General features: G+C 55.7%; 2 protein-coding genes across 23 annotated transcripts in view; one reads left to right on the plus strand and one right to left on the minus strand.

Moving 5' to 3' along the window:
- LOC122385309 (protein phosphatase 1 regulatory subunit 12A-like) lies at nucleotides 1-22,660 on the plus strand. 17 transcript variants are annotated; one of them, XM_043373488.1, is made up of 20 exons: nucleotides 63-414; nucleotides 847-977; nucleotides 2,721-2,842; nucleotides 3,333-3,492; nucleotides 3,839-3,983; nucleotides 4,515-4,657; nucleotides 5,010-5,161; nucleotides 5,565-5,750; nucleotides 5,899-6,073; nucleotides 7,131-7,298; nucleotides 8,440-8,629; nucleotides 8,875-8,988; nucleotides 10,052-10,229; nucleotides 10,533-10,669; nucleotides 11,129-11,176; nucleotides 17,447-17,548; nucleotides 18,366-18,473; nucleotides 18,853-18,942; nucleotides 19,104-19,247; nucleotides 22,063-22,191. In XM_043373488.1, exons 1-19 carry the CDS (start codon nucleotides 127-129, stop codon nucleotides 19,221-19,223), a joined length of 2,757 nt encoding a protein of 918 aa, XP_043229423.1. In that variant the 5' UTR covers nucleotides 63-126; the 3' UTR covers nucleotides 19,224-19,247; nucleotides 22,063-22,191. The 17 variants fall into 17 exon arrangements, with proteins under 17 accessions (XP_043229527.1, XP_043229518.1, XP_043229510.1 ...); XM_043373495.1 differs by having other exon boundaries at nucleotides 74-414; nucleotides 10,064-10,229; XM_043373505.1 differs by having other exon boundaries at nucleotides 74-414; nucleotides 10,067-10,229.
- Nucleotides 21,513-26,667, minus strand: part of LOC122385389 (ras-related protein Rab-21-like) — a 9,481-nt gene continuing 4,326 nt past the window's right edge. For all 6 annotated transcript variants that reach the window (XM_043373640.1, XM_043373652.1, XM_043373666.1 and 3 more), the window contains 2 exons: nucleotides 23,745-23,863; nucleotides 21,513-23,136 (listed from right to left, as the gene is read on the minus strand). In XM_043373640.1, the coding sequence (XP_043229575.1) occupies nucleotides 22,926-23,136; nucleotides 23,745-23,863 (330 nt within the window). In that variant the 3' untranslated portion in view covers nucleotides 21,513-22,925. The remainder of the gene's footprint in view (nucleotides 23,137-23,744; nucleotides 23,864-26,667) is intronic.

The raw sequence follows: 26,667 nt of genomic DNA on the forward strand, positions 1-26,667 counted from the left end.
ATTCACGGAATATGCCAGCCGGGATGTGTGTTGAGGTGTCAAATGCGAGTGGATGTGCAGCCGCTCCCTCCATGTTGAGGACTGGAGATGAGTTCTGATGATGTGCTGTGATATTTGCAACCAAAAATGTCGAGAGATACACGAAACTCCGCGATTTTCAGGACTCCTCAACTCATTGACAACAGTGTTACCCCTCAAGCGAAACGTGCAGAGCAGCTAAGAAGATGGGAGGAGTCTGCAACGAGCAAAGAAGGGACAACACCCAAGGATAATAACCGGAGGATCATGTTTTCTGATCCTTGTGTCTTCCTGGCTGCTTGCTCTGCGGGCGATACTGATGAAGCAAAACGCCTTTTAGTTAAAGGAGTTGACATAAATACTGCCAACATGGATGGTATAACAGCTCTTCACCAGGTATTACTGCCACCACGTTTGTTTGCGGATGAATTTGTAACAGTTGCGCATAGTGGCTTATGTTGAATATTTATCTCTAATATAGTGTCAGCAAGCCCTAGCTATTGTTTAATATGATAACAACATATTTACAGATTATATTGGTCACCAACAACATGTTTATATATTTATCAATTACCGCAATTTAAAATTTTCTTGTAGTTTCCATTCAGGGAAGCTGGAAAGTGCTGTCATTTAGGTGTCACATAATGGCTAAGTGGAGGGAATAGTTATGGTCATTCATTTGGGATTGTAGCTGTATTTTCTTTTTTGCTTAGAATGCCAATTTATAAATTATCAAAATATGTGTTGGAAAAATGAATAATAATGAACTAATAGTCATGTTTATAGTGCCTACCCACTGTTTTTCCAATGCATATGTTCTGTTTCCAGGCCTGTATTGACAATGAGCTGGACATGGTGGAGTTCCTGGTAGAAAACGGTGCAGACGTCAACCAGGGCGACAATGAGGGCTGGACACCACTCCACGTTACCTCCTCCTGTGGCCACCTTGATTTGGCAAGGTAAGCCTCCCAACCAACCAGTGCTGCTTTAACATGAAGTCAGGTTTGATAATAACAGCACATGCATTTTCCAGTCAGGCAGTGGATGCTTGTATAAGCCTTTTAGCGCATACTCAGATTTCAGACTGTAAACTAGTGGATTTGTTCTCCTTTTTCCCCACCTATAATGCAGCAGTATCACCTCTCCCCAAGCCTTTGTGCACCATCTTTAGTTTGATGTACACTACACACCATTCCCAGTTAGTCAGAAAGTACTTTACCAATTTGTTTTGAGATTTTGGTGTTCAGCTAGGCACTTACTGCCCAGTCAGGCCACCAAAGTGCTTAATGTGGGTCTGTACTGCTCTTGGGAAGAGGTTTATTACCAGTGAACCTGTGGTTATGGCTCAGAAGGTACTTATCATATTGCTGTTGCTTATTGCCCAACAAATTTGTTGGTTGAGCTTTCACTTTCTTTTTTTTCTTAGAAATCAGGAATAAGGGACTGTTCTCTTTTGTATGCTGTGATACTGAGCACTAAATGAAAATCAACAACCATGCTAATAGGTGCATTTTAAACTTAAAATGAACTTCTACAGGTTATACTTATTCAAAATTTTACTTTACAAAGGCCAGTAATGCATTGTGTCCCAAAACAAGCTAGAAATTATTTGCTCTAACCTGGAATACACATAAGGTGAACTGTTCATGTTTAGGCTTTGAATTTTGAAAGCTGACTGAGGTAGAACAAATCAGTGTGCTCTGTGTGATTCGCCTTAAAAGCAGCTTTATTCCCACTTGAGGGACTTCTTGCCTTCATGTGTTGTGACACGTGTCCTGAGCTTCATGCTTTATACCTATTAAGTGGACAAGTTGAATAGTGTCCAATTATCTCTCAGTACCTAGTTCTGCCTATCAGACATTGGGTGGGCTGAAAAAGTTAACCTACTGATTTAGCTGGTAATGAAACATGTTAAGATTCTCTAACAATTTGGACCCTTTGTTTGTCAACTTTTGATGTGTCCTGTTTGCTTATAATTGGCTGATCATAGCTGCTGTCACCATTTCTCAAAGTGGATGAGGTAGCATGAACTGCAGCAGATTAACCTCAGAATTGAGTGGTTCAGGACATAAAAATCACCCATATACACCACTTGGGTCGCATAAAGCTAATCGTGCACGACACGTCCTCTTGCGCCTCTAAGCAGCGGAGCGGCTCGCTGTGCGATGTTTCGGCGCCGAGAATCGGGCTTACATGCTTCAGCTGGTGGGTTAGGATTGCATGGAGGGGAGGGAAGGGCGCGAGCAGTGCGCGGAGCATGTGGCCCTTTGACAGCGGCCCAGTCGTCGAGAGGAGGCGATTCTACAGACCCGAATTCGTGGTCGTCGATTAGAGTGGATTGCTGGGACGTATGTACCCGTATTTATCGATGTGGTGCACGTGTACAGCTTCCGATTTACCTGAGGTTACCGACGTACCTGTAACTCTTTCCCTGCATCTACCAGTGAACCATGAGTGTCCAGCGTGCACCAGTATTATGGCACGTGTCTGGCTGTGTCCAATAGGTTGGGGCAGTGTTTTCATGACGTCTGTGCTATTAGATTTTGTGCAGTGTGTGCTGTTACTTCTGTGGGACTGTGCTGATTCTGAAGTAGGTCAATGGAGGGTATCCAAAAGGTCCTTCCAATGTGTCGCACTCCGCGTGCCTCTCGACCGTTGGACAGCTGCTGCAGAGTGACCTCCGACCTGCGTCTCCTCCCCAGGTACCTGATAGACCAGGGCGCCGACGTGGCCGCTGTCAATAACGAGGGTGAGCTGCCGGTGGATCTGTGTGAGGAGGCTATCGAGGTCCGCGACCTGCTGCGGCACGAGATCGCCGTCCGGGGTGAGTACGCGCCGCTGAGGCAGTAGAGGAGCAAGATGGGCTACCCCGATGGATGGTGCAGGAATACAGGGCGGCAGTCGGTACGAACGGCTGTACCTAGCGTTCGGCTAATGGACCGAATGGGGAACAAATCGTTTGTGGACAAACGTGGTCTTGCAAAGCTGTGGCCAACATAACAACCCGTATCATACATAAAATGCACGACACGACGAGACTTTACGTAAGTGGACCAGATCTGTGTCATCTTTAAAAGAGTGGTCGACAAAGCAGCGACGCTGTCCACTGCTAACAGTGGTGTAACGGAGCCTTTTCTCCCGGACCTTCCGCGAACTGGTCATTTCCGTGATGTACCCGTTTCCGTGCCATACCCGTTTCCGTGCCGTGCCCACTTGCAGTGCTGTGTCGCGTCCCTGCTCGAGTCCTGTTCCATATCTGTCCCGCGTCCGTGTGCTTTTGCCGTCTCTGACCCGTCCCGTGTCCCGTGCGCCAGGGATCGACTGTGAGGCGGTGAAGGACGAGGAGCAGAACCGACTGCTCTCGGACGCCCGCCAGTGGATCAACGCCGGACAGATCATGGAGCAGCCGCACCCCAAGACGGGCGCCACCGGCCTGCACGTGGCCGCCGCCAAAGGATACATCCAGGCGATGGAGTGAGTGGAGCTTCGACGATGACAAACCTTAGCAATATAACGGGGCGCAGATTAGGGATGCCGGGGCGCAGAATGTGGAATTGCTCTGTTCAAATGTGAAGTTATCGGTTCGCTGTTGTTACGCTGGTCCTGGAGCTGCTCATCTTGTGCCTGTTTTACTGACAGTCAGTGGACAGGGTCAGTTTCAGTACCTGGTCGGTTGTACCCATAAGCTTTTACAGTCTGCTGTGTTGGAGTCGTTCCTTTCGTCCTGTCTGTCTGCATAGTCTGCTGTGTAGAGTGACTGCCTGTTTGAACTGCACAGCCTACGGCATATGATGCTGACCGTTCTCGTCTCTCCGCACAGCCTGCTGTTACGGTGCGGTGCCGACATCAACGCGCAGGACTATGACGGCTGGACGCCACTGCACGCGGCCGGCTACTGGGCGCAGCCCGAGGCCTGCCAGGTGCTGGCCGAGAACCTCTGCAACATGGACATCAAAAACCATCAGGTTAGAGCTCGGTGGGCGCAGGGGAAAGGGTGAGGGCGGTCTCGGGGCTGACCGGGGTCGACGGACGTGCTGTGGACTGCTCTGTGCCTCGGACCAGTCGCAGCTTCAGTGTCAGATGTGTGACAAGGCTATCAGCTGCTGCGAGCAGTCATGTGTAATTGGCTTCCCCTCAATCCATAGTATGTGGCATATTTCTTCAAATCTTACTGCAGTATTCATCGACACGCTGTGCCTGCCTAAAGAGTCCGACCGGCTCATTACCCTGCCACTGTGACCATGGTCTCGCCGCTGCCTCCTTCTTTCTGTTTGCTCCTGGGTCAGCTGACGTCCCATTCGCCTGTAATTTGTATCTCTGCGTGCATATTGTATTGTATGTAATTGTATGCATGGTATCTCCGTATTGACTCTGATCTGTCGCCTCCCTCTGTCATGTTTCTCCCTACGCCACCTTCCTCTGCACTGTGCCTCTCCAGCCGTTCCCTGACGTCTCCAGAGTCTGACCATTCCTCCCTCTGCGCTGCATTTCTCCAGGGTCTGACCGTGTTCGGCGTCGCGGACGACAAGGTGTTAACACTGCTGGAGCAGCTGAAGAAGAAGCAGGCACTGATGGCGCGCGACCGACCGGAGGTGGCCGAAATCATCAGCAGGCGGCCGCAGCCCACCTTCCGGCGACGGTCAGTGCCGGGACGGACACCGGGTGGGAGGCGGCACCGATCCCACACCAGTCAGGGGCACCTATCAGGGCCAGGGTCGGGTCCGCACCATCACACAGACCAAAACGGCTGCATCATTTAGGGAGCACTGCACGTTATGTGTTTGTATTCATTGAAGTTAGGTTGACCCATGAATGAATGTCTGCCAATATTGTGTCTCCATCTTTGGCTCTTACTGTCAGATTGACTGGGAAATGACGTTGTAAACATAGATGGTCTCTAGGTTCCTGCTCTCGGGTCTCTTGAACACGCTCCGTCTCTTTCACTGCCTGTTATTTCACCTCACCATGTCGTTCTCCGTTCTGTGCCGCAGCTCGTCGATCACGCGGATGTCGTCCTCTGACCGGGCCAGCCAGGTGTCCCGGGACGCCAGCTCGGAGATGGAGCGACTTCGCGATATGCGGATAGAGGACGAGCGCGCCGCAGAGCCGCCGCCCGCCCGCACCGCCGACGCTGACCAAGTGGGTCAGTATCATCCCCGTCCCTGAGTAGCGCCTCGGCCTTGACGCGCTCTAGTGTGCTCTGCTGTGGAGTTTTTGGTCGTCTGCGGACGGATAAGATACTGGTTCTTATCTGGTACGGTTGTGTTTAGTTCGGGTACGTTGTTAACTATGAGGGAGCAGCAGTGTGGTGTGTTGATAATGCTGGCCGTTTGTGGGACTTGTCTGCTAGAATAAGCTATTCGTTTTAACAGCGTAAATTGTAGTTACTATAACAATGATCCATGTTTAGTGCGCTGTCTTACCGCCCTGTTGTTGTGACTAGTTCTGCACACCGGCCACATCAGCTTTTACTGCGCTGTGTTCTGTGTGTGTTTGTGTGATGAGCGGGCCGCTACAGCCGCGCCGCCTGTCCGCCTGGCCCGCAGAGCTGCGGAAGAAGGCCGGCCAGCCGCAGCCAGCGAGGCCACAGCGGCCGGCCAGCCAGCCGGCGGCGCCGACACCCCCTGCCTTCTCTCCGCGACCTCCGGACGGCGCGCCCGAGACGGACACCCAGTCGTGGCGGCGGCCGGCCGCTGCGCAGCGACTCTCGGCGCCCGACGACTCCCGATCCAGTGAGTATAGACCTGAGGAGGGTATACAGCGACCAACCTCCGCGGCTACTGATCCACACAGGACCGGGGCGGGACCCGAGCGACGCTACCATAGCCGAGTGGTATGGTTTTGAGTTCCTTCCTGACCTTACCGTCTCTCCCTCCGCAGACAAGCCCCGGGAGGAGCCGGCGCGGCCGACCGAGCCGTCCGACTCTCGGCGCGTCCAGTCAGCGCCCGCTGAACAGACCGTGTCGGCCACCATCATCCAGACCCCGCCGCCGGCGACAACGACGCCGACGACGACCACGCCGACGACCGCTCCGACGACGGCGCCGTCGCGCAGGTGAGACCATGGATGATAGGTGGGAGTAGGGGTGGAGGAATGGGAGAGGGTTGATGAAATGTAAGGGGTATAAATGGACTACGGGGTGGGCTGATATAAAAGATCAGCGCAGTCATGGGCAGGGATGGAGAATCGCTAAACCACAAGGCAGTTGCAGGCTAGTCCAGGATAGCCTCAGACTGCAGATCCGTCTCAGATAAATCACCCACAGCTCTTGTCAAATTGTTAGAGAACCTGCCTTATGTTGCACTTCACATGAGGCTACATATACTGCCGGGGAGTTCTCAATGTTTTTAGCACATCACAGTGACGCGTCACGAGCTGTCACCAGAGCGTCACGGTATGCGGGTGTCGCGCTGGCCGTGCGCCGGCCGCTGGCAGCGCTGGTATGCATGCGGCCAGATGCCGCCCCGATACGATCGGCGCAGGTCGTGCCAGACACACTATCATGCTGCACCTATGCCAGACACTATGTCGCGCCGGTGCAGCCGCCTGCGGGCAGGAATATAGCGACGTGTGGTGAAGACGTCACACATCAGTCGCACGGTTGTATAAACATCGCACAGTTATACATGGGGAGGAAAACATTTACAAATTATTAATGATTGAATAATGTTCATTCTTGTACATATTTACTCCCAGCGTCAAACTCAAATGTTAGATTCAAAGGCGATGACGTGTTGCCGGCATTTCCAATTTTTATTATTTTTCCCTTATATCCTGGCACAGCACATGATAATTGTAGGTCCCGTACGGCTAGCATCTATTTTACAGGATCCGCCGTTGCAGTTGCCATTTGGAAAATGATTCTGATGGGGAGGTGGTAGGGAGACTGGGCAGTGCTGATCACAATTCACAGCTCTGGCGGAAGTCGTCGACCGGTCCTAGCCCTGGTGCTGTTCGGTTCTTTCCTGTGCTGGGTGTGAGTGGGTTGACGTTCGCCTCCGCGTCCAGTCGGGACAGTGTGACAGGGTGGGAGGGGACGGCGGCGGCTACTGCGCCGAGTCAGTCGGGGTACATAGAACGCCGCCCGGTACCGACTCACCTGATGCCGCAGCGGCGCCACGGTGGCGGATGGCCCACCGACCGAACAGCCGCCGGTACCTCCGGCGCGCGCCGCCACCACCCAGGCGCGCGTCCAGGTGGACCAGCAGGCCGTCTCTCCGACCGCCGCTACCGCCGGCTCCAAGCTCAGCCCGGCCACCATATTTAAGAACATCTTCAAGTCAGTGCCGCTCAGTCGCCCGGCTCGTGGTTTGCTGTGTGACCCGCCTGGACGGAACGTCGTCTTATCCGTCCGTCCGTCCGTCCGTCCGTCCGTCTGCCTGTCCGTGTGCTGTTTGGTTTGATCTGTCCTCTACTCCATGTGTCTGACCTTTCTGCCTTCGTTGCAAAGCTGCCGACCAGCATGGGACAGAGCTGGCTGACCTCTGAACTAACACACACTTGTTTAGGGACAAACCTCAACTTCCGCGTAAGGTGAAGACACGAAACAGACGTTAATAACTGAGTGCAGTGACAAGTATTTTGACTAATCATAGTAGCAAATTACAACCCTACCAACCTATGGAAAGCTCAGCGTTTGATGTGATTGTGGTTATTTACCCAGTAACCAATGCCCAGTAATTATTTCCTGTGACCAGATGGCTTACAGCTTCGTATTTGTCACGCACGGGAGTGTGCCAGACCGCAGTGATTTCCGCATGGTTAGATTAACACCCAATCAGCTAACACGCATTTTCTACAGATTCGGGAGCTGCTGATTCCAGTCGTCATGTCCAGGACCTCCATCGGTACCGCTCGGCTCGGAGCGACATTTTGGGGCTTGGATTGACATGCTGAGAAGCGTCCTTTGCATTCTGATTCTGACGTCCCAACATTGTCGCTTGGCCCAAGCTTCTTCCTTGCTGTTGCTTGTATGTAGGTCGTTTTTGTTTCTCCATCCTGACCTGACCTATGACCTCAACTCGTTCGTGCCGTCCGCACCTGATTCATGACCTTAAGTCGTTCGAGGTGCCATGACCTGACCCGTCCTGCTGACCTTGGCTGTTCGTGCCGCCGTAAACCTTTACGCTGACTCCAGGTTCGTGTCGTCCTGACCCGACCTTACCCAGGACCTCAGGTATTTCTTGCTACTCTATCCTGACCTGACAGCCTGACCTCGGGTCGTTTGTGCCATTCTTACCCGTTCCGCCGACCTCTCAGATCGTTCGTGCCGCTCGGACTCGTCCTGGCTGACCTCTCAGGTCGTGTCGCTCGATTCTGACCCACCCTCTGACCTCTCAGGTCGTTCATGTCCATCTGACCTAACCCGCTGACCTCCCAGATCGTGTCGCTCCTCTCTGACCCGCACCTTGACCTCCCAGGTCGTTCGTGCCGCCGACGCGGGAGGAGGAGAGTGAGACGCAGCGGAAGGCCCACGCCAAGCGGGCCCGCGAGACGCGCCGGTCCACACAGGGTGTCACCTTCGACGAAATCAAGTCGGCCGAGCAATACGTCAAAAATCAGCAGCAGCAAAAGGAACAGCAGCAACAGCAGAAGTCTTCCACGCCCGCCGTGAGTGCTAGTTGGGACTTCTGAGGGGCTAGCAGATGGCTTTCTCATGGCTCGGTGCACGAAATCATCAGGGGTTCTTAGCTCGAACTTAGGTATGAAGGTGGACCGACCTTACAAAAATAGAATCTCGAATTACTCTGGCTCTGGCCCTCTGGGCTCTATTGGTTTTCCACGAACGGTAATTCCCGTTTGTCTGTTTACTGCGTATGCCGTTATTGTCTGACTGACCCGCGCCGTGTGCGCAGGCCCCGGCGGCGCGCGAGGAGCCCGCGTCGCGGGACGACCAGCAGTCGCAGCAGCAGCAGATGGAGCGGCGGCCCTCCTGGCGACTGCGACTGGACGAGGGAGACAAGAACAAGGTACTGTGGCCCGACTGCCGGCCGCTACTGTCGCTTACAGAGCAGGCCAGACCCAGCCGCTTACATATGCTCAGATGTGTTTATTTTTGTTGATTTGCTTCCGAGTGTTCGTTGTCGATTGACGGTGTAAGCCTGCCCGCGCGATTTTTATTTTGCGTAGGCTTTTCGCTAGCAGTTGATAAGCTTGTGCTGTTTGAACATTCGGTTTCTTTTAGCGCCTTGCTTCCGTCATACATTTGTTTGATTTTCTCAGCAGAGCGGTGGAAACATTCTGAGCTAAGCGTGGAAGACAAACCAGTCTAAACGTTCAGTTGTCACACATACACCATGCAGTGTTGTTTCGTTATGTTCCACCGTCCGTCCGTCGTTTTTTTTTTTAATTATATTCGTACTCACAGTGTTCTCTGAGAACGACGGGGAGTATACCGTACCCTGTGTGTCGCGAAATACCCCCAGACACCGCAAACCAGCCAACTAACACTAACTGGACATAGGTGCAATCCAGTGTCCTTTTGGTACTTCTTGCTTCCGGTGCTTCTTGCGTAGTTAGAGTACTACTTTGGGCATTCGTCAGTATTGCTTTTGTGCTTTTTGTACAACTTACATAACTCGGGTGGTATTTTTTGGCTTATCTTTTTGTAAATGTAGCGTCACTCTGGAACAGTTCATTGTAAATAGTAGTTTGGAGGGCGGGTTCGGTAGTTTTCGGCGGCTGGCTCTGCACTCTGCCTGCAGCTGTTTTGTATTTGGCGGCTGCTTTGTATATGTGGACCTAGGAACTAGCTACCCCAGGGATACGCGGGTATCCGGCTGACTTTGGTTGGTTTACTGGGCTCGTGGTCCCGTCCCGATGGCCGACTTGACCGGGTCTAAGGAGGAGAGTGCTTGGGTCGGGCGTTAACACGTAAATGGGTTACATTGCCCTGGATCGTTCGGTGGCTGGGGACTCATCTGACTGGCTGGCTTATCGGGACTCGGCCGCCGCCGCTCTAACCCGCTAACAGCCGCCCTCGCCCCGCCCCCGCCCCCGCCCGTCCGTGCGCCGCCCGCCACTACCACCCAGTTCTCTCTGGAGGAGGTGCGCGGCGGTGGAGACGCGTCACGCGCCAACAGCCGCACGTCGACGGCGACACCGACCAGCCCCGAGCCGGACACCACCGTCACCCTGCCGCTGCGGCGGAAAGCCAGTGGCGCGGACTCGGCACCGGCCTCCGCCGCCCCGTCTGCTGCTGATGATAGGGGTGAGTCAGGGTCGAGTCGTTTGGTGGTCAGCGCTGACGGTGGGTGTGGTGTAGGGGAGGAGGGTGGGGATCTTCTGAAGGCGGACGAGTCGTTAAATGATGCTTACGCACGGTTCGACAAGATGTCATAGCTGATCGTGGCAACTCGCAGTCATAACTAGATCAGACTGAATGCAGTCAGGTGTTGCAATGGGATGTTCGGCTCTTCCCGTGTTTTTGCCACTGTCTCAGTGGGTCGGCAGCCTGAGCGCGCTCTATTCCATCCACTCCACTCCCATCACACCTGTGCCCATCCCCCTGCAGGCGACGACAAGGAGAACGACAACCGGACGGCAGCAGCGGCGGCGGCGGCGGCAGCGGCAGCAGCCTCGCAGGCCACCATCCAGCGGCGGCGCAAACCCAAGCGCCGCTCGACCGGCGTGGTCCAGTACGACGCTGAGGTACGGTCGGCTCGGCTTCCCTGGGTGTTCCCAATGACGTAGCTGGTGCCGTTAGTGCTGTCGCTGTTGATGCTGCTGTAGCTGCTGCTGCTAGTGCTGCTGATTATGTTGCTGTTATTTTCGCTCTAGCTGTCTGGCTGTATCAGACTGCCGATTAGTGTCGCTGCTACCGCTGTAGCTGCTAAAAAATGCATTTGTTCCTGATTAGTGTTGTTGTTTCTGGTTGTTGCTGTTTGACTAGTATGATTGCCTACATGTTTTCTGATCCACTGAGAGAGCGTAGCTCCAGAGTCTAAGACTTGGAGATTGTTATGTTTATGGTGGCACGCTTGAGACAGGGTAGTGAGCTGAACAGACAAATAAATGGACAGTTCAGAGCGTATGCCGCACAAGCTAGTACGTTTGTGTGATCGTGTTGATCGACTCCGGCTCTAACCGTATGCTCCCATTCGCCCGCAGGAGAACGAGAAGAAGGGCAAGGAGGCGGACGCAGCTGACTCAGCGACGGTGAGTACTCGGCTGACCTGGCCTGACGCCCTAATCCCTTCCCTGACTCGACCCAGACCTGGATCAAGATCTGCCCCAACCATTTTCACGTGGATGTTGTGGTTAGTTCGGGACATATTTTCGGTTCATAAATCTGTATCCGTCTCTATATAAAGCCTTTGAGCCAGCTGCAGCTGTCTCCTTCCAGTCCAGGATGAGTAACCACCGACCCCAGGCTGTGTGCCTCTATCCGGCCAATACTAACAACAGCGGCAGCAGCGGCCGTGGCTGTATTGGTATTGCTCCCACGCGGACGGTTGGTATTGCTCGGTACAAAGGCTCGGTGCAGGCACGGTCGGGAGCATCTCCCTGTCGGAGCTAGTTCTGTGAGGGCCATACCAGTGTCGGTGTTGGCGTCATCTGATAGTGTTCGTGTTGTCTGGCGTTGTCACTAGGCTAAGGCGCCATCCTTAGCCTGGTGAGGCCGGTCAGGCCATGGTTCGTCCGTGGCGAAGGACGGCGGCGAGCTCGATCTTCGTGAGTATATAATATCACATTGTGATCGTTCCCGGGTTTCGACACGGCCTTGTAACTTATCCGTAGCCGGCATACGACATAGGGGGAGGTCTTCCTCTAAGATGGGATAGGTTGCATATTGGGACGCGTTACTTGGCTGGTGATACCTAGTCAACGAATGCGCGGGATGTTTTTTGTCCGCTATGTCTCCATCTGTCCACTATTCGGTCAGCCAGCCGCCGTCCGGCCGGTCACGAGCGCTGCTCCATGTCGGACGGCTGATCGCTGCAGACCCTCCCGGTACTACCTGGCGGGTGGGTCTTTATCCGGATGCGCTATCTTCATTAGTGGTACGACTCGCCACTGTAGTCTGTCTGGACACTGGGCCTCGTGTTAGGCCGAGACGTCGTCTCTAGCGCCTGTGTGTGCTAGCGTCGGGCCGCTGGCAGGTCGAGGCCATGGCGTCCCGTCGCGCTGCGGTCGGCTCGGCCGTCGTCCGCGTCTATCCGTCTGTCGCACCGGACGGTGGCTGCTCCCCTGCGCCCGGACTATTCCCGGCCGGCCGTCGCCACAAATAACTCCCCACTGAAGGCCGTCCGTCGGCGGTCGGCGCTGCTGGCGCCCCTGGCGGACGCGACGGGAACCCGTACGTCGACGCCGTCGGTGGCAGTCTGCGCTCTTCAGTAGTGTCCGTAGCGCGCCTTCGTTAGGTGTCGGTCGTCGGGTCGGCGGGTCACCTGTGGTATTTGTAGCAGTTACCATGCCGGTGGACGGTGGGATGCGCCGGCTGACGGGCGGCTACAGCTCGGCTGCGGGGCTCTCACAGAGCGGCGCCTCCTGCATCAGCCCGCGACTCGCCTACAGCGGCTCGCCCGGCTTCAGCTCTGGGTCAGGCTACCAGCCGGGCTCGGCGCTGGCCAACTACTCCTCCGCCATCACCGGTGTGTTCGGCACCTCCGGCAGCTCCTTCAGTCCGTCCGGCAGCTCCTACGGCGCGGGCAGCAGCTCGTACAGTCCAGCGAGCAGCTCTTACAACTCGTCCAGCAGCTCCTACAACCCATCCAGCTCATTCACTACTGGCAGCTCATTCAGCCCGGCCAGTAGCTCCTACAACTCAGCCAGCAGCTTCAGCCCAGCCAGCAGCTCCTATGGCACCGCCAGCTCCGCGCTGTCGCTGGCCTCTGGTGGAAGTTACCCCTCATCGAGCAGCTACTCTGCTTCCAACGGCGGTCTGTCTCCGTCGGGCGGCTCTTACTCAGCGGGCACAAGCTACACACCGCCGACTGGCCGACCAAGTGGCTCGTCTTCTGCGTCTTCATCGGGTGGCAGCGCCGCGGCATCGTCACTGTCATCGGGCCACCTGTCTCGGCCGCGCTCCAAGCTCAGCTACTCGGGCTCCCTGGGCCGGTCAACGGCCCGGCCGCGGCCCCGCAGCGTCCACAGCAGCAGCCCGACCACGGCCGGTCTGAACCTGAGCCCGGCGCTGCCGCCTCGCTCCCCGGGTACCGCAGCTGCAGCCTCGGCAGCGGCGGCGGCGGCAGCGGCGGTGGCCACGGCGGTACGGGCCGGCCGCTCCCCCAGTCTGAGCAGCAGCCAGAGCAGCCTGTCGGGTCGCTCCTACAGCTCCGGATACGGCAGTACCAGCGTGAGTCTCCGCGCCTGAGGGGGAAGGGGAGAGTGGGGTAGCGTCAGTCCTTCGGTGTAAGTCGTAGGAGGGGTTACGTTTCCTGGTCCGCAGTCCAGTAGCAGCGTACCATTCCAGAAGTTGCCCGGCTCTCCGTCTTGCCCTCCGTTACCGGCAGCTGTTTGTTGTTCTCTCTCCCCGTGTTGCACAATCGGTACTGTTCGAGACGCTGCCCACTCGTAGTGCGCCGTGGGCCGCTCATTGCACACGGAACTTCTGCAGCAGTTTCGTGTGCAGCAGCACCGACGGTGTGCAGTTAGCACGTGATCCCGTCAGCACCCGACAGGTGCACCGCCAGCAGCCGCGCGGCCCGACCAGCTGATTGTTACACCATCTCCCTGGAGCAGGCTCGGCCGCCGGCACCGACGGACCGGGCCCGGTACCTGCAACTGACACGCCCTTCCGACGGCTGGGCTAATAATGAGCCCGGTAGCGTTAATTAACCGCACGGTGTTTGGTTTGGCTGACCGAGACGCCCCCGGGTACAGCTGGGACAACTGGGTGTCAGTGGGTGACGTGTGACAATGCGGTGGTCGACGACGGTTGGATGTGCGCTGCTCCGCCTATAATTATCTAGGGTGAGGTCCCAAGACGCCGACTCATCAAGTAGATAGGCGAAAGTGTCACCAGAAATTCTCTAGCTGCGGTCTGGTGAGTTCCAGTTATACCGACCGGACTGAAGAGTGTGCGGGCTGTGTCGGTGCACCCCCTCCCGGTAAGATAGCTGGTCCCAGCTCCTCTATCGATACGGTCTCCCGTCCGCGATCTGGCCGGTACCTGCTCTGCCGGTATGGTCCCCTGTCCGGCGCCCGGTGCCTGACCGGATACTGACGTCATTACACCGGCCGGTGATGGCCGCCGCTCCTCCGGCGCCGCCTTATATAGTCGACGGGGAGCGTCCGAGCTGGCCCGGCGCTGGCCGACGGCCCGTGCCCGGCCACTGCCGGCTGACGACACAGTTCGTCTGTCTGCCGGGGTATCACGGGGAGGCTGGTCTCCATGGGGGACGCTCGTCTCACGGTGGTCTCCATATCGTCCAACGGGCAGTACGAATCGTTTGTGTGGTGTCTCAATGTCTCAATATTAGCTAGAACGTCACAGGTCGCCTGTGTGATCATTGGAAGGTCACGGACCGTCTCTATGGGGACCTCACATCTCTCAGTCAGACTGTTCCCTTGAGGCGGCCACAACCACACATGTTTCTTTCGGTGTTGTTCCCGCGCGTCATACCTGTAAGCTGCGCTTCTATCCCGTTACCACTTTCCACGAGCGATTCTTGCATAAGCACCCACCGATTTCCTTGTCACCGACCACTTCCATTTATGGTTAGGCTGGTGTCAGCGTGTGCCCATTATGCTGAGCTCGGTGTCCGGGCCGAACCGTATCCCTCGTGTCAGTGTTTTTCCGTCAGTCGACCGCGGCCCTTCATCAGCGGCGATGGCTCGTCGCTCTGGCCCGGCTCGACCTGTCACGTTCCCCGCTATGCGTGGAACGCTTGCCACCCGCTGATGTCAAGGTCGGTGCGTCGCTCTCAGCCCTCTGACCGTGCCCGCGGTCGCCAAATTGGACGTCTAGCTGACCGTTTCTCCAGTCAGCACATTCTCGTAATGATGGTGAAACGTCGCCAGCACGAGTCGCTGAGAGGGCAGGGACCTATTTTGGGCGTGACACTCACCGGGTCACGCGGAAAGCGCCCCTCCTCTGGCTCCGCTTTGATACTAATTTTGGCAGCGACCACTGCGCCTTGTGTCTCTGATGTGAACAACACAACAGATGGAATGGTTCATTGAAGTCATGGTTCCTGTTAGTTGCCGGGCGGATAGTCCGTGCTTTTGACATTAGCTGGAAGGCAGCCTGTGGGTCATCAGAAGGCTGGCCCTCCCCCTGTTGAACGCACTCGGTCCCGCTCGAGCCGGTTGACGCCGGTAGCCAGCTGACGGGACGGGGGACGTCTCTGCCAGTTCCCGTCACGGCCGGTGAGCTGTGGTGGGGCCGGTGGCCGGGACAGGTTCAGCGGCCGGCGGAGACGGTCTTTTGGCGAGGACAGACTGTCTGTCGCCGGGCTGCCGTTGTATGCTGCGGCTGGTGGACAAATGACTGCAACAGTGTCCCAAAATTTGCCAGTTTGGGTGGGAAGTGACATCCAAATCAAAATAATTTTCCACTCTCACCTCCAATTTTCAGTGCAATTTTTCGCTCACTATTTTACCAATAAAGAGCATCTGCGGGTACCTTTTTTCTCCCTCCATATTCGATTCGCCTATCTTATAAATTAGCTCACACATCCTCAGAAATTCACCAATAAATTGTTGATCCCTGTTCCCGCTCCGTTTCTGTGCCATTCTGACGGAGAAGTGTCCACTTTCAGCCCTCTTTGTAGTGACGAGTATTCCCCTCAGACACCCAAGCCAAAATATAATTTTGGGACACTGGACTGCAAGGGGGAGGGTCACGGATGGACGATACGGACGATACCTTGGAGCCGTGAGACCTGCACATCTGACATTTTTAAGCTAACTTACGCCGGACAATTTTGTGTTGTCTAACTTTTGCGTTTATCTGTTTTGGATGCATTAATCCTATCCTATAGTATTCAAATAATTATTGTTAACCTTAGGCTATTTGGATGTCAAGCCGATGATGTGTTTACTAACTACCGACCATGTGAGCCAGCGTAGTTCCGTCTTCTAACGGCACGGAGGCTGGGCTCGTCGGGTCTGGAGCACGGAGCGGCAGTAATGTCACCTTCAGAATGATTCGTGGGTGAAGCGAGACGGTTGCCTTCTTTCCGTGACGGGTCGCTTGTGCCTGTCGCCGGTCCGTGGAGGATACAGCGGTCGTCTGTCTCCGTCCCGAGGATGGAGCCCTGTCAGCGGTCCGTGGCCCTCAGTCCGTGGGCTGCCCTCACTGTCTCTGATGGAGCCCTGTCAGCGGTCCGTGGCCCTCAGTCCGTGGGCTGCCCTCACTGTCTCTGATGGAGCCCTGTCATCGGTCCGCAGCCCTCAGTCCGTGGGCTGCCCTCACTGTCTCTGATGGAGCCCTGTCAGCGGTCCGTGGCCCTCAGTCCGTCGGCTGTCGGACTCACCTCACCTTGACCCAGTCGCTGGCCGGCAGTGTGCTGGCACCGCCGACCGTCCGCGCACGGCGGCCGTACGCAGCCGACGGACCGGACGCCGACCGCCGCGCTGGTCGGTGTAGATCTGTGGAATAGGGACGGTGCGAAGATACGGGTAGCTGAGTTTAATTTAATCGATATTGTTGCATTTTATTCATCGGCGTACCGAAAATAGAGTTCCGTGCACATATTTACGAACGAATGCAGTACCGTTCGGTCTCTATTGGTGTAAATACTGCTGGTTGCAAAATGTAAAGACCGTCTCTCCTCGTAATTCGTTTGTTGGTAGCTATATTTTCAATCATTACGTCACGGCCCTGTCTGCTTCCCGGAGCCACTGTGTCTGTCCGCACGATTGTCGATGGTTGTGACGCGGGCCGTGGCTGTGCTCGCTGTCGCAGCCGGGCTTTTCCGTATGTTTGTCGATCGTCTTTATGGCGCGGGCCTGGCGCCACTCTGTCTGTGCCGTCTGCCTGGGATGGGCGGAGCTGCGGTCTGGGCCGCCGGCTGCCTGTCGGCTGTTGGCACTCGGGAGACCAAGCGTGATCGTTGGACCGCCCAGGGTCACGTCTACCGTCTGGTCTACGGGGATTTGTCATGAGGTGGATTGGGTCACCGTACTACCGGGCGGACCCGGCGAGTTGGCTGGGCCGCTGAGATGTCGCGGTCTGCGCCGACCCTGTCTACTGCTGGCTACCGACGACAGCCTGGTGCCGGCGTAGTTCCTTCTGATGTCCCACTGACTAATGCATGATGTGCTGATGACTCGTGGATTATAAAGAGCCGCTCTGTACTGCCTAACTGCAGTGGGGCCATTAGAGGAGGCGTGCGCCAGCTTCCTCTCGCATATCCGTGTTGAATGTTGATTTGTGACCCCAGGGCCCAGACGTTGACTATCCTATGCGGCCTCCATCTATGTGTATCGTCAAACATAACTGACTATCCCCTCTGACCCTCTATTTATCTGTGTTCCTAGACGCTGAACAATCCGCCGAACGCAGCCGCCAGCAGTGAGGCCAGCAGCCGCACGGCCAGCCGAGCCAACAGCGTTGAGAATGGAGAGGTCGACTACAAAAAGGTCAGTAACCGCCGGCTGAACCGTGGATCATCGTGTCGCTGCCAATGCCCACACCTTTGCCAAACGTCGGCACAGGCTAGCACGATTCTGCTGTCTCCACGGCGTCCTTCAGTTCACCGTGCTCATCATTACCTTTTCGTTATCTCCCTCAGCCTAACCGAATGTGCCGCGAGCCTACATCACAATGATCAGTCACTAGTCAGTGTTTCTCAAATCCACCGTCACAAACAGTCTCTCAGCTCATTGCACACCTGCGTCCCCGTCCTCTCAGCGTCCGTTATCCTGTCCTTTTGGGGTCGCCGGGTTGCCGTCCGGCCGCTGGCAGTCCCCGGATGACGCCGATGACGGCTATTAATAGCCACTGCGCGGCGGCGGCTGATGACGTGCGAGATGACGCCGGTGACGGACGGAGCGCCGGCCGCGCCCTGCTCGCCGCCTCACAGATACAGACTGTGACGGACGGGGTCATCCGCCGGCGCCCCTGTCACATTGCCGTCTATCAGTCAAACCGCTGTGACGGCCGACGTGATGAGATATTGGCAGACGCCCGGTCAGCGATGTCTCTGGCCGCCGATGAGCGGTTATGGGATGTTGAGTAATGGTGCTGCACTTTGAAAATGTTATCCTGAAGCTTCGACTTTGTTTGATGAAGTAACACCGTCATCTTCTCACTGCTGTATGAGCTATTTTGACACCGTGCGGACGCCTCCTTCTCTCTGTAGTTACACTGATACCCATTGCCCACCTCGGTCCCGTTAGCAGCACAGGCCCTGTTTATATCGCTAATATACTGACGCCGCCATTATCTCCCCGGCAGCTGTACGAGGCAGCGATGGTCGAGAACGACAAGCTCCAGCAGCGGTTGGCCGAGGCTCAGGCCGACTGCCGGGACGCCAAGCTCAACCTCGACAAGGCGCTACAAGTGGTAAGTGGCGCGTCCGTCCGGTTCCAGTACAGACGCGGTAGGAGGCTGGTGTCACGGGTTAGTCAGGGGAGGGAAGGAGGGAGCTCAGGAGGCGTTCGAGGCAGGTGAGTAGAGCTGCCTGCCGCCCTGCCCGCGCCTCGGCTCTGCGCCCACTGTCTCTGCTATCAGTCAGTGCAGCGTTTTTTGTCTGTTGCCGGCTGTTTGGCCGCTGACCGTCTCTCGGGGCTGTCGCTGTCTGACCGTTTGCTGCTCGGCTGCGCTGTCGTTTCTCACTGCCGCTCTCTGATTGTCGTGCCGTGTCGGCCGCTGGGACCGCCGTACGGCTGACCGAGCTCGCGTAACGCCTGACCGCTGACCGCCTGCCGTGCCCGCCTCACAGAGTAGCGGCCGCGCCGCCGCCGCCGAGTCGGACCGGCGCGAGAAGCGTGCCCTCGAGCGCAAACTCTCCGAGATGGAGGAGGAACTGAAGGTAACTAGCGAGCGCGGCTCTCAGCCCGTGTGTCCACGTGCGTGTGTGCGTGTGTGCGGGGACGCCGCCGCCGCCGGGCGGACCCGGGGAGTGAGCGCGTGCTAACGGCTCCCACCGTCGCCCGGCGCGCCGGCCCTGCCAACACTGTCTCCATGTTTCAGCAATTGCAAAAACTGAAAGCCGAGAACGAGAAATTGAAGGCCGAGAATCGCGCGCTGACCCGCGTCGTCTCGAAGCTCACTAACGCGGCGGCGGCCGGCGGCGGTGCGCCCCGCAAGTAGCCTCCAGAGCGCTGGCGAGCGCCGGTGAGAGCGGTCGCGCTGGCCGCGCCGTGTGCTGTGCTGTGTGGCCGCCCGCCGCCTGCACCTAACCCAGGCCCGCCCGCCCGCCGCGTCGCCGGCATAGCACGCTGTTTGGGCGGCCGGGTGCGGCCAGTCCGAACCGCCCTCGGGACGGATCCTCTCCCAGTAGAGAGCCTACCCTCGGTTTTTGAATTAGTAGATCAATCCCTTAGCTGGTAGAGTAGGGTAGAGCTGCGGTGTTTTAAATTAGCCTCTATGGAGCGCAGTCTGATGGTTTCGCGCCGTCTGATGAGGCAGACATTCAAGTCATATTTATCAGTGGGTTGTCTTCTCTGCCCGGGCGACGGGCGCAACAACCGCTGGTGGACGAAGAATTGTGACGCTTGCATCAAATCAATGGTCTGATTTCTGGTCTGTCCCGCTGAATGATACGGCGACTGCTGACTTGTCACTGGAGTCATTTTAGCGGCCGTCCCTACCACTCCTTTGAGCTTCTTCCCCATCCCAGACTGGTATTCTCACGTTGACCGGCCAGTCTCCGAGCCAAAACCTCCGCTCACTCCGGTGATAGGCCTGCGGACATGACGGCTGGCACGTCGATTGTTTGTAGCCGTGCGATTGCCCGCTGTCTTCTGTCTACTACTCACGTGATCGACAATTACGCTGACGGCAATCATGTAGTCCAAGATACCGGCGAGCGATACGGCTCGCCAAGAGATCCATCGACGCTGCACGTCAAAATAACATTTTGATGATCAACATCCGATGTTTTAGTGGTGTTTTCTTGGCCGCCGATTGCCACTTTGGTAGTGCCGCGAGCCCTTGGCCTTGACGGCCGGTTGACCCTGACGCGTCAGTCTAGGGCGCACTCTCCGTTTTATGAGTGTTTTCTCACGGCGACGATATGCTGGCGGGACGGCCGGTGATGAGGGACGTTTGCAGAGCGTCCCCGCGCCAAGACCAACCGCCTCCGCTAGGGATGGACTCGCGGTAGCCAGCCGAGTCGTCACGGTACCAGCGGGGGCGCCCGGACGCCCTTCCTGTGCCCCTGGGTGCCCCATCTGGTCCCAGAGCCAGAGGACAACGACAAAGGGCGAATTATCAGCGAGGCCTGACGGTCGCCAGACGCCGTCCTCTGTTGAAGACGCTGCTCCAGCCCGAAGACTAGCCTGTCAGAGGTGTCTGTGCGTCGGCCTGGCGAATATGTCTCTTCCTGATGATTTACGCTGTCCTAGGAAGGAGTGTCGGCACCTCTGTGAGACGCTCGCTGGCTGTCCGCCGGTCTGAACCGGGTTCATGCGTCCCTCCCCGCTCTGGCAGCTCGCAACTGTGTCTAAACTCGTCCGTCCCTGCGTGCGTGTGTGCGTGTGTTTGTACTAACACCGTCCCCGTGTGTATGTGCGGCACAACGGACAGTGTCAGCACGGCTCCAGCACGGCGTCCGGAGGTCAAACGTCCGCCCCCGTCAGTTCCCCGAGCGGCGCCGCCAGTTTTGACGGCCCGCACTCCTAAACAACCTGCCCGGAGTTTTGGTGTATAAATAGTGTGTCTCGTAAACTTCGCCTGGAATGACTGCCTGTGTGGTGCCGACGTGGAGTTAGGTGCGATATGGCAGGGAGAGTCGTGCTTGCAGGCTGTTGTCTCAGTGTCTCGCGTGGGGTTGTTGATCTATTTGGTTCACCACGAGGTGTCGGGTCACGCACGGGATGATGTGAGCAATGTGATTGGCCGCACCAACACTCACGGTGAACTGCCGCCTCCCGCTGCCCCCGTGGTGACCCTGGCCCCTCCCCACCTCCCCGGCTGTGTTGTCGTTGGCGGCTGCCGGTCTCCGATGGCGTCATCGGCCGGTGAGCTGGCCGCGCCACTGACCAGGCCACCTGTCGGCGCCCCGCCGGCGGCCGCAGGGTGAAGGTCCCCGTGCGTCACCGGACGGTCGACCCGACTCCACAGCGACTGATACGGTCCGACTGTCAGTGCGGAATGTCTGTCTGTCCAGCGGAGCTGCCAGCCGGGACTGCAGTCCAAGCTGTCAGCCCTAACTGCCGGGCCAAGCAGACAGCCGTGTCTAGTTAACCAGGGCTGCCGCTGACCTGTGTCCAGCACCCAGCCTCTCCCTGTATTGCTCTCTTGTTTCCTGATCCGGGCCGACAGCAAGATTCCACTTCTGCTGACCGTGGCGGAGCCAACAATGTTCACGGGATGGGGCCATCACTTCTCCCACATCCGATCATCCTATCACAACATCCAGCTCAGTAGACCAGCGGCATTAGTCAAAATAGTGGTGTATTTGCGTACAATTATATTTTACAACAGTGAAAGCGATTGGACAGAATTACTCATTACAATATTACAGTACCACCACTAACACCATAAACACAGATTGTCAGAACAAATCAAAACAACCGACCTTCTTCACGACCTAGTTACACCACATGATACATGTGCGGGGCAGGATCCATGCCCGAGTAATGCCGAGTGCCATCTTTTTCGCACCCCTTCTACCCTGACATACACTCTCGCGCTCACTGTCGCGAGAGTGTATGTCAGAACACAATCACACAATCACAAACACAATCACATGTCCCGTCCTGTCTCGGCACTCGCAGCTGCTGGCACGCGGGCCATTCATCGGCTCTGCCCGTTCTCCGGGTGCCAGCTCGGGTCGGGTATTTCTGTGCCATCAATCGGCAGAGCGGTCAACAGGGATAAACAGAGCTGGCAGGTGCCGGCCGCCGGGGTAGCTCGCCTGTGTGTGAGTGTGTGGGCCTCCTGTGTGTGCCCCAGGCTGACACCCCCCCCCCCGCCGCCGCCGCAGGAAATGGAGGAGCTGAAGGCGCAAAACAAGAAGCTGCGGGACGAGAACGGCGCGCTCATACGGGTGATATCCAAGCTGTCCAAGTGACCCGCCCGGCCGCCGGCCGCCGCCTCGTCTAGTCATCGCCGCCGCCGTCAGTGCCTTGCGCGCCGGCGCGCCGCCGCACGCGCCCGCGGAGCGCGCCGCCCGGCCGTAACCCGCTGCAGACAGTCGCCCCCGCCCCCGTCCCCCCGCTCCCCGCCCGTCCCGTCCGCTAGCCCTGCCGTGCGCGCGCGCGTGCGTGCGGCCGCCGGCGGCGCCGATATAATGTGCCTCTGTAAAGTTATTTATACCTTGTACAATGCGCGTGAAGCGAGCGAGTGGCTGTTTTTCCGTATGTAGGCTACCTTCGTGTCTGGTGGGTGCCCGGCCCGTGCAATGCGCGTGGGCGCGCCGAGTGTCACACGCCCGCCCGCGCCAGGTCACACGCGTGTCCGCCTGTCTGCCCGCCTGTCGCCGGATAACACAGAGTCTCGGCAACTGCTGCTCGCCTTTTATTTAGTTATTAAAATATTAATATTGAAATGAATGATGCGATCTGAATAAAGCACAGAACACACGGTGGCCTCTGACTAGGGTGGCACGGAGAGAGGTGTGACACCATGGCGTCGGCGGAGGGGCGCTCAGTAAAACACGGACCCGCCCCCTCCCCTACCCACAGAGGGCCGGCCGGTCCCGCACCCCCCGACACCGCTGAAACAACTCACCGGAATGGCTCGCCAATAAACACGATTACAAAATACTTCTGGGCTTAAATACATACACGAACGGAGCTGCGTCGGCGGCGCTGCCCGAGACGGGCCGGCCGCCGCCGCCGGCGCCACCTAGCCGCAGCAGGAGCGCTTGGCCGGCTCTGGCTCCGGCTCTTCGACGACGACGACGTTCTGTCTGCGCCGCAGCGAGCCGGTGGCCGGCGCGTCTCGCGAGTCCCGCACGCGCAGCATCTGCTGGCTGAGGAACAGGAACACTTCCTCGATACCCTCGCCCGTCTTGGCTGAGGTCTCGAAGTGCCTGGCGCCCACAGAGTCGGCGTACCTGGCGACGGACGGGGGAGAATTGTTAGCGACGGACAGGAGGACTGTCTCTGGCTTCTCCGTGGCAGACAGAAGGGGACTGTAGTAGGTGGGGGTGGATGGAGGACTGCCAGCGACCTAGTCATGTACCGTCAGGCGCTGAACGACACGGCGACTACCTACTGGCGCAACTGGGAGCGTGACATTGAAGGGTTTATCAGTTGAGAGACAGAACAATAGAGCGGAAGCAAGTACCCCTTATCAGTCCGTCTGGGCAGCAATGGAGTGACGACACGACTCTCGGCGTCAAGGTACAAAGACCGGCGATATCAACCAGCTAGCGCTCTGAGCGGTAGCATGGGTGCAAAAAAAAAAAAACATGCCTGTTGACTGTTGAGAAAAGCCGCTATCAGTTCAATTGGTGATAGGAAACCATAATTAATTAAAGCGTTAAAATGGAAGCCGGTGGATCCTGTTCACCGAACTTGACAGTTATCCAGCATCCGCCACGTTATAATTATTTGTTTAGGACATTATTATTAACACGAAATATTTTATTTTTCCCTGATAACATACACCCTATCATACTACCACCCCTCTTCCCGAGCGCGGTACTGTCCCGTCACTCACGCCAGCGCTGTGCTGAGTTCGACCACCCGGTCCTTGGCCAGGTCGATCTTGTTGCCGCAGATGACCAGGCAGATCTCGGAGCCGAGCATCTTCCGGAGCTCCCTCACCCAGTTCTTCACCTGGCGGCAAGCAGGGAACGATACGTCAGCGAAACGTCGCAGAACGTATCATGGGACGTAGCACAAAACGTAGCACAAAACGTAGGTCATCGCAACGCGACATTATAGAATGAGATCTTCATAGAATCCAGGCAACGGACAGATGACGTGCATGGTGAAGGCGACGGACAAATCTACACATCATTAGATTTGAACATACTCGTACTGATTACTGGGTAGTAGTGGAGTGGCCGTCCCTACCAGCCTTGATCATAAATTTCAACCAACCACAGCCAGCTTAGAAGAGCTCCTAACACACCCATGACCGGACCCGAGCGCACCCCGCCCAGCGCCAGAAATCCGGATCAACAAGCCTAAAAGCCCAAAATGCCCCATCGACCACACACGGCCCGGCAGATGCCGCCCCGAATAGGACTCTGGTCAGGTTATCAGTGACAAGGTAAACACAAGCGCTTTGATCACGTTAAAAGACGACACTTCAGATAACAAATTAGATCGGTAAGTACCGAAATAGACATACCTATAAAATAAACATCGTAGCGGCCCATGGGTAACCTGTGTGTTGTTAGGAAATTTAAATAAATCGGCAGATTTCACGATTCGCCAGCTGAACAGCGGGTCAAATCGTAAGTCATCATCACCATTGAACCGAAAAAAGCCGTACGATCAGCACATGCTATCACCGGGCGAGCAGCAGGTAGTGAGTGATACATCATGGCAACAAGGTAGCACTGGTCGGTCTGCAAGTAGCGTTATACGGAACCAAGGAAGCCGGACCGGTCAGCAGCTCGTATTCCACGCGACCGAGACAGCCTCTCGATCCGCAGGTATAGTGACTGCACGTGACCGAGGAAGCGCCGACCAGCCATCGTTGACATTCAGTGCTGCACCCGCTATGCGAGACTGCCGTGAACTCAAGGTCGGCGGGTTATGTAAGACGGCCGGTCGGCAGTGGTCAGCCGTTGTATCCACCCTCAATACACCCGAACAGGCCAGAAACATGGCTCGGAGGATTATTCAATGCAACCATTCCACAGAGGTCATTAAAGGGACCCTCCCACCTTAACATTAGATTTGAGTTGAGATAGCCAAAATGGGGTCCCTGGCTCACAATTACCGGTTTCGGCACTCACAACATCGAGAAATGCCTTAAATCGGAAATATTGAATTTCAAAATTGCAGCATTTTGATTCAGAGGGGCTAATGCTAAGGAATACCCCTCTGAATGTGTGACGTCAGCGCAGATATCTAACGATTTTTAAATGTTTGACTAAAACGTTTTGTAGCACGCGGTGGTATATGCTATTTGCGCGCAACATCTGCCGCAAACGCCGCACTTCTAAGATAAAGTCGCTAGAAACAGCGGAGATCCCAAAAAAGTAAACAAAAGTAAAAGTCTAATATCTTGAAAACTGGTGAATATTTTTCGGTGTTTGGTAGATATTCGTTTTCGCTCTTTCTGAACCGAGCGACATCACTTTCATGCCAATTCATAAACTTTTTTGAAGGTGGGAGGGTCCCTTTAACACGGCGCCACCAGACTTGGACAGCAGGCACGATCGAAGAAAAGAAACATACAAACTGCTTTCCCGGCTCGGTAGCTGGGATGGCTCTGATGCAAACACTTCATCGATAAGATGCGTCGAATCCATGGTAAAAAAGGAGATCAAACACTAGACAGTCACGTCGAGAAAAACATGTTATCAAAATTACTTGAAAAGAAGCACGTGAGAAGTGAACTACTTTGATCAGACAGATTTTGCTTGAACCTGGGTACACCAGTCACCATCCACCATTAATTCTATGAATAATCACGTTCATGATTCTGACGCAAACAACTAACGACCAAAAAAAGAAACGAAAACAACCCAGGGCGAGTCTGAGGAAGAAGGTTTGACAATACCAGCTTCCGGCGTCCCCCCCCCCCCCGAATAGCATGAACTTATAGTTCGGACACAACAAACACACCATATGTAAATTATCCACGACAGTTAGAAATGATAACAATAACAAGTCAAATGTATATTTAGACACACAAAGCTTTCGGTACGAAAATACCTTGATCACTCAGAAAAGTTTCATCGAACATCGAACGCAATCGTCTTACATGCCGAGCAATCTCATCATTTACCGAACTGGGGAGCAACTCGATTATTAGAGAAAGGCGCACGAAAAACGACACGAAAAATCTTAGAAGCGGCTCACATATCTGTGGCCTCTTGCACCAAACTACCTAGCTAGGTAAAATCGAAAAACCGGTTTCAGAATAAGCTAATCAAACGGTGGTAAATTTGTTTGCAAAAGCCCAATACATAATCCTACAGGTGCTTGGTAAATTTTACACGCAAATTGTCACATTTGAGTCTTGGATTGGGTATACGATGCAAAATAATCCAAGCATTGGTGCAAGAGGATTTTGGTGCAAGAGGCCTCTGCACGTGATACCATCAATACTATAAACTAGATTATAGAACTGGATTTATAACTTTAGCAACATGCGCTGTGAACTTAGTGGCAGGACCCCGATAGCTAATCTCGTGACTGTGATATATTTTTCGAGTGCTATTTTATATTTGTGTACAAGCTGCCGGTGATCATTTCTGTCATCATTTCTGTAACACAGTGATCAAGGCATTTTCGTACCGAAAGCTTTGTGTGTCTAAATATACATTTGACTTGTTATTGTTATCATTTATCCAAACACACCGTATCGCCTGGCTGAGTTGCTCCTATTCGGCGGTCTTGACGGCTGTTTTCATACAGCGGGGACGGTCTCGTCCTATATACGCCTGTACTCTGTCATT

This window comes from Amphibalanus amphitrite, unplaced genomic scaffold (genome assembly GCF_019059575.1).
Source record: "Amphibalanus amphitrite isolate SeventyFive unplaced genomic scaffold, NRLGWU_Aamphi_draft 000015F_arrow, whole genome shotgun sequence".
In the NCBI taxonomy this organism is placed as follows: Eukaryota; Metazoa; Arthropoda; class Thecostraca; order Balanomorpha; family Balanidae; genus Amphibalanus; species Amphibalanus amphitrite.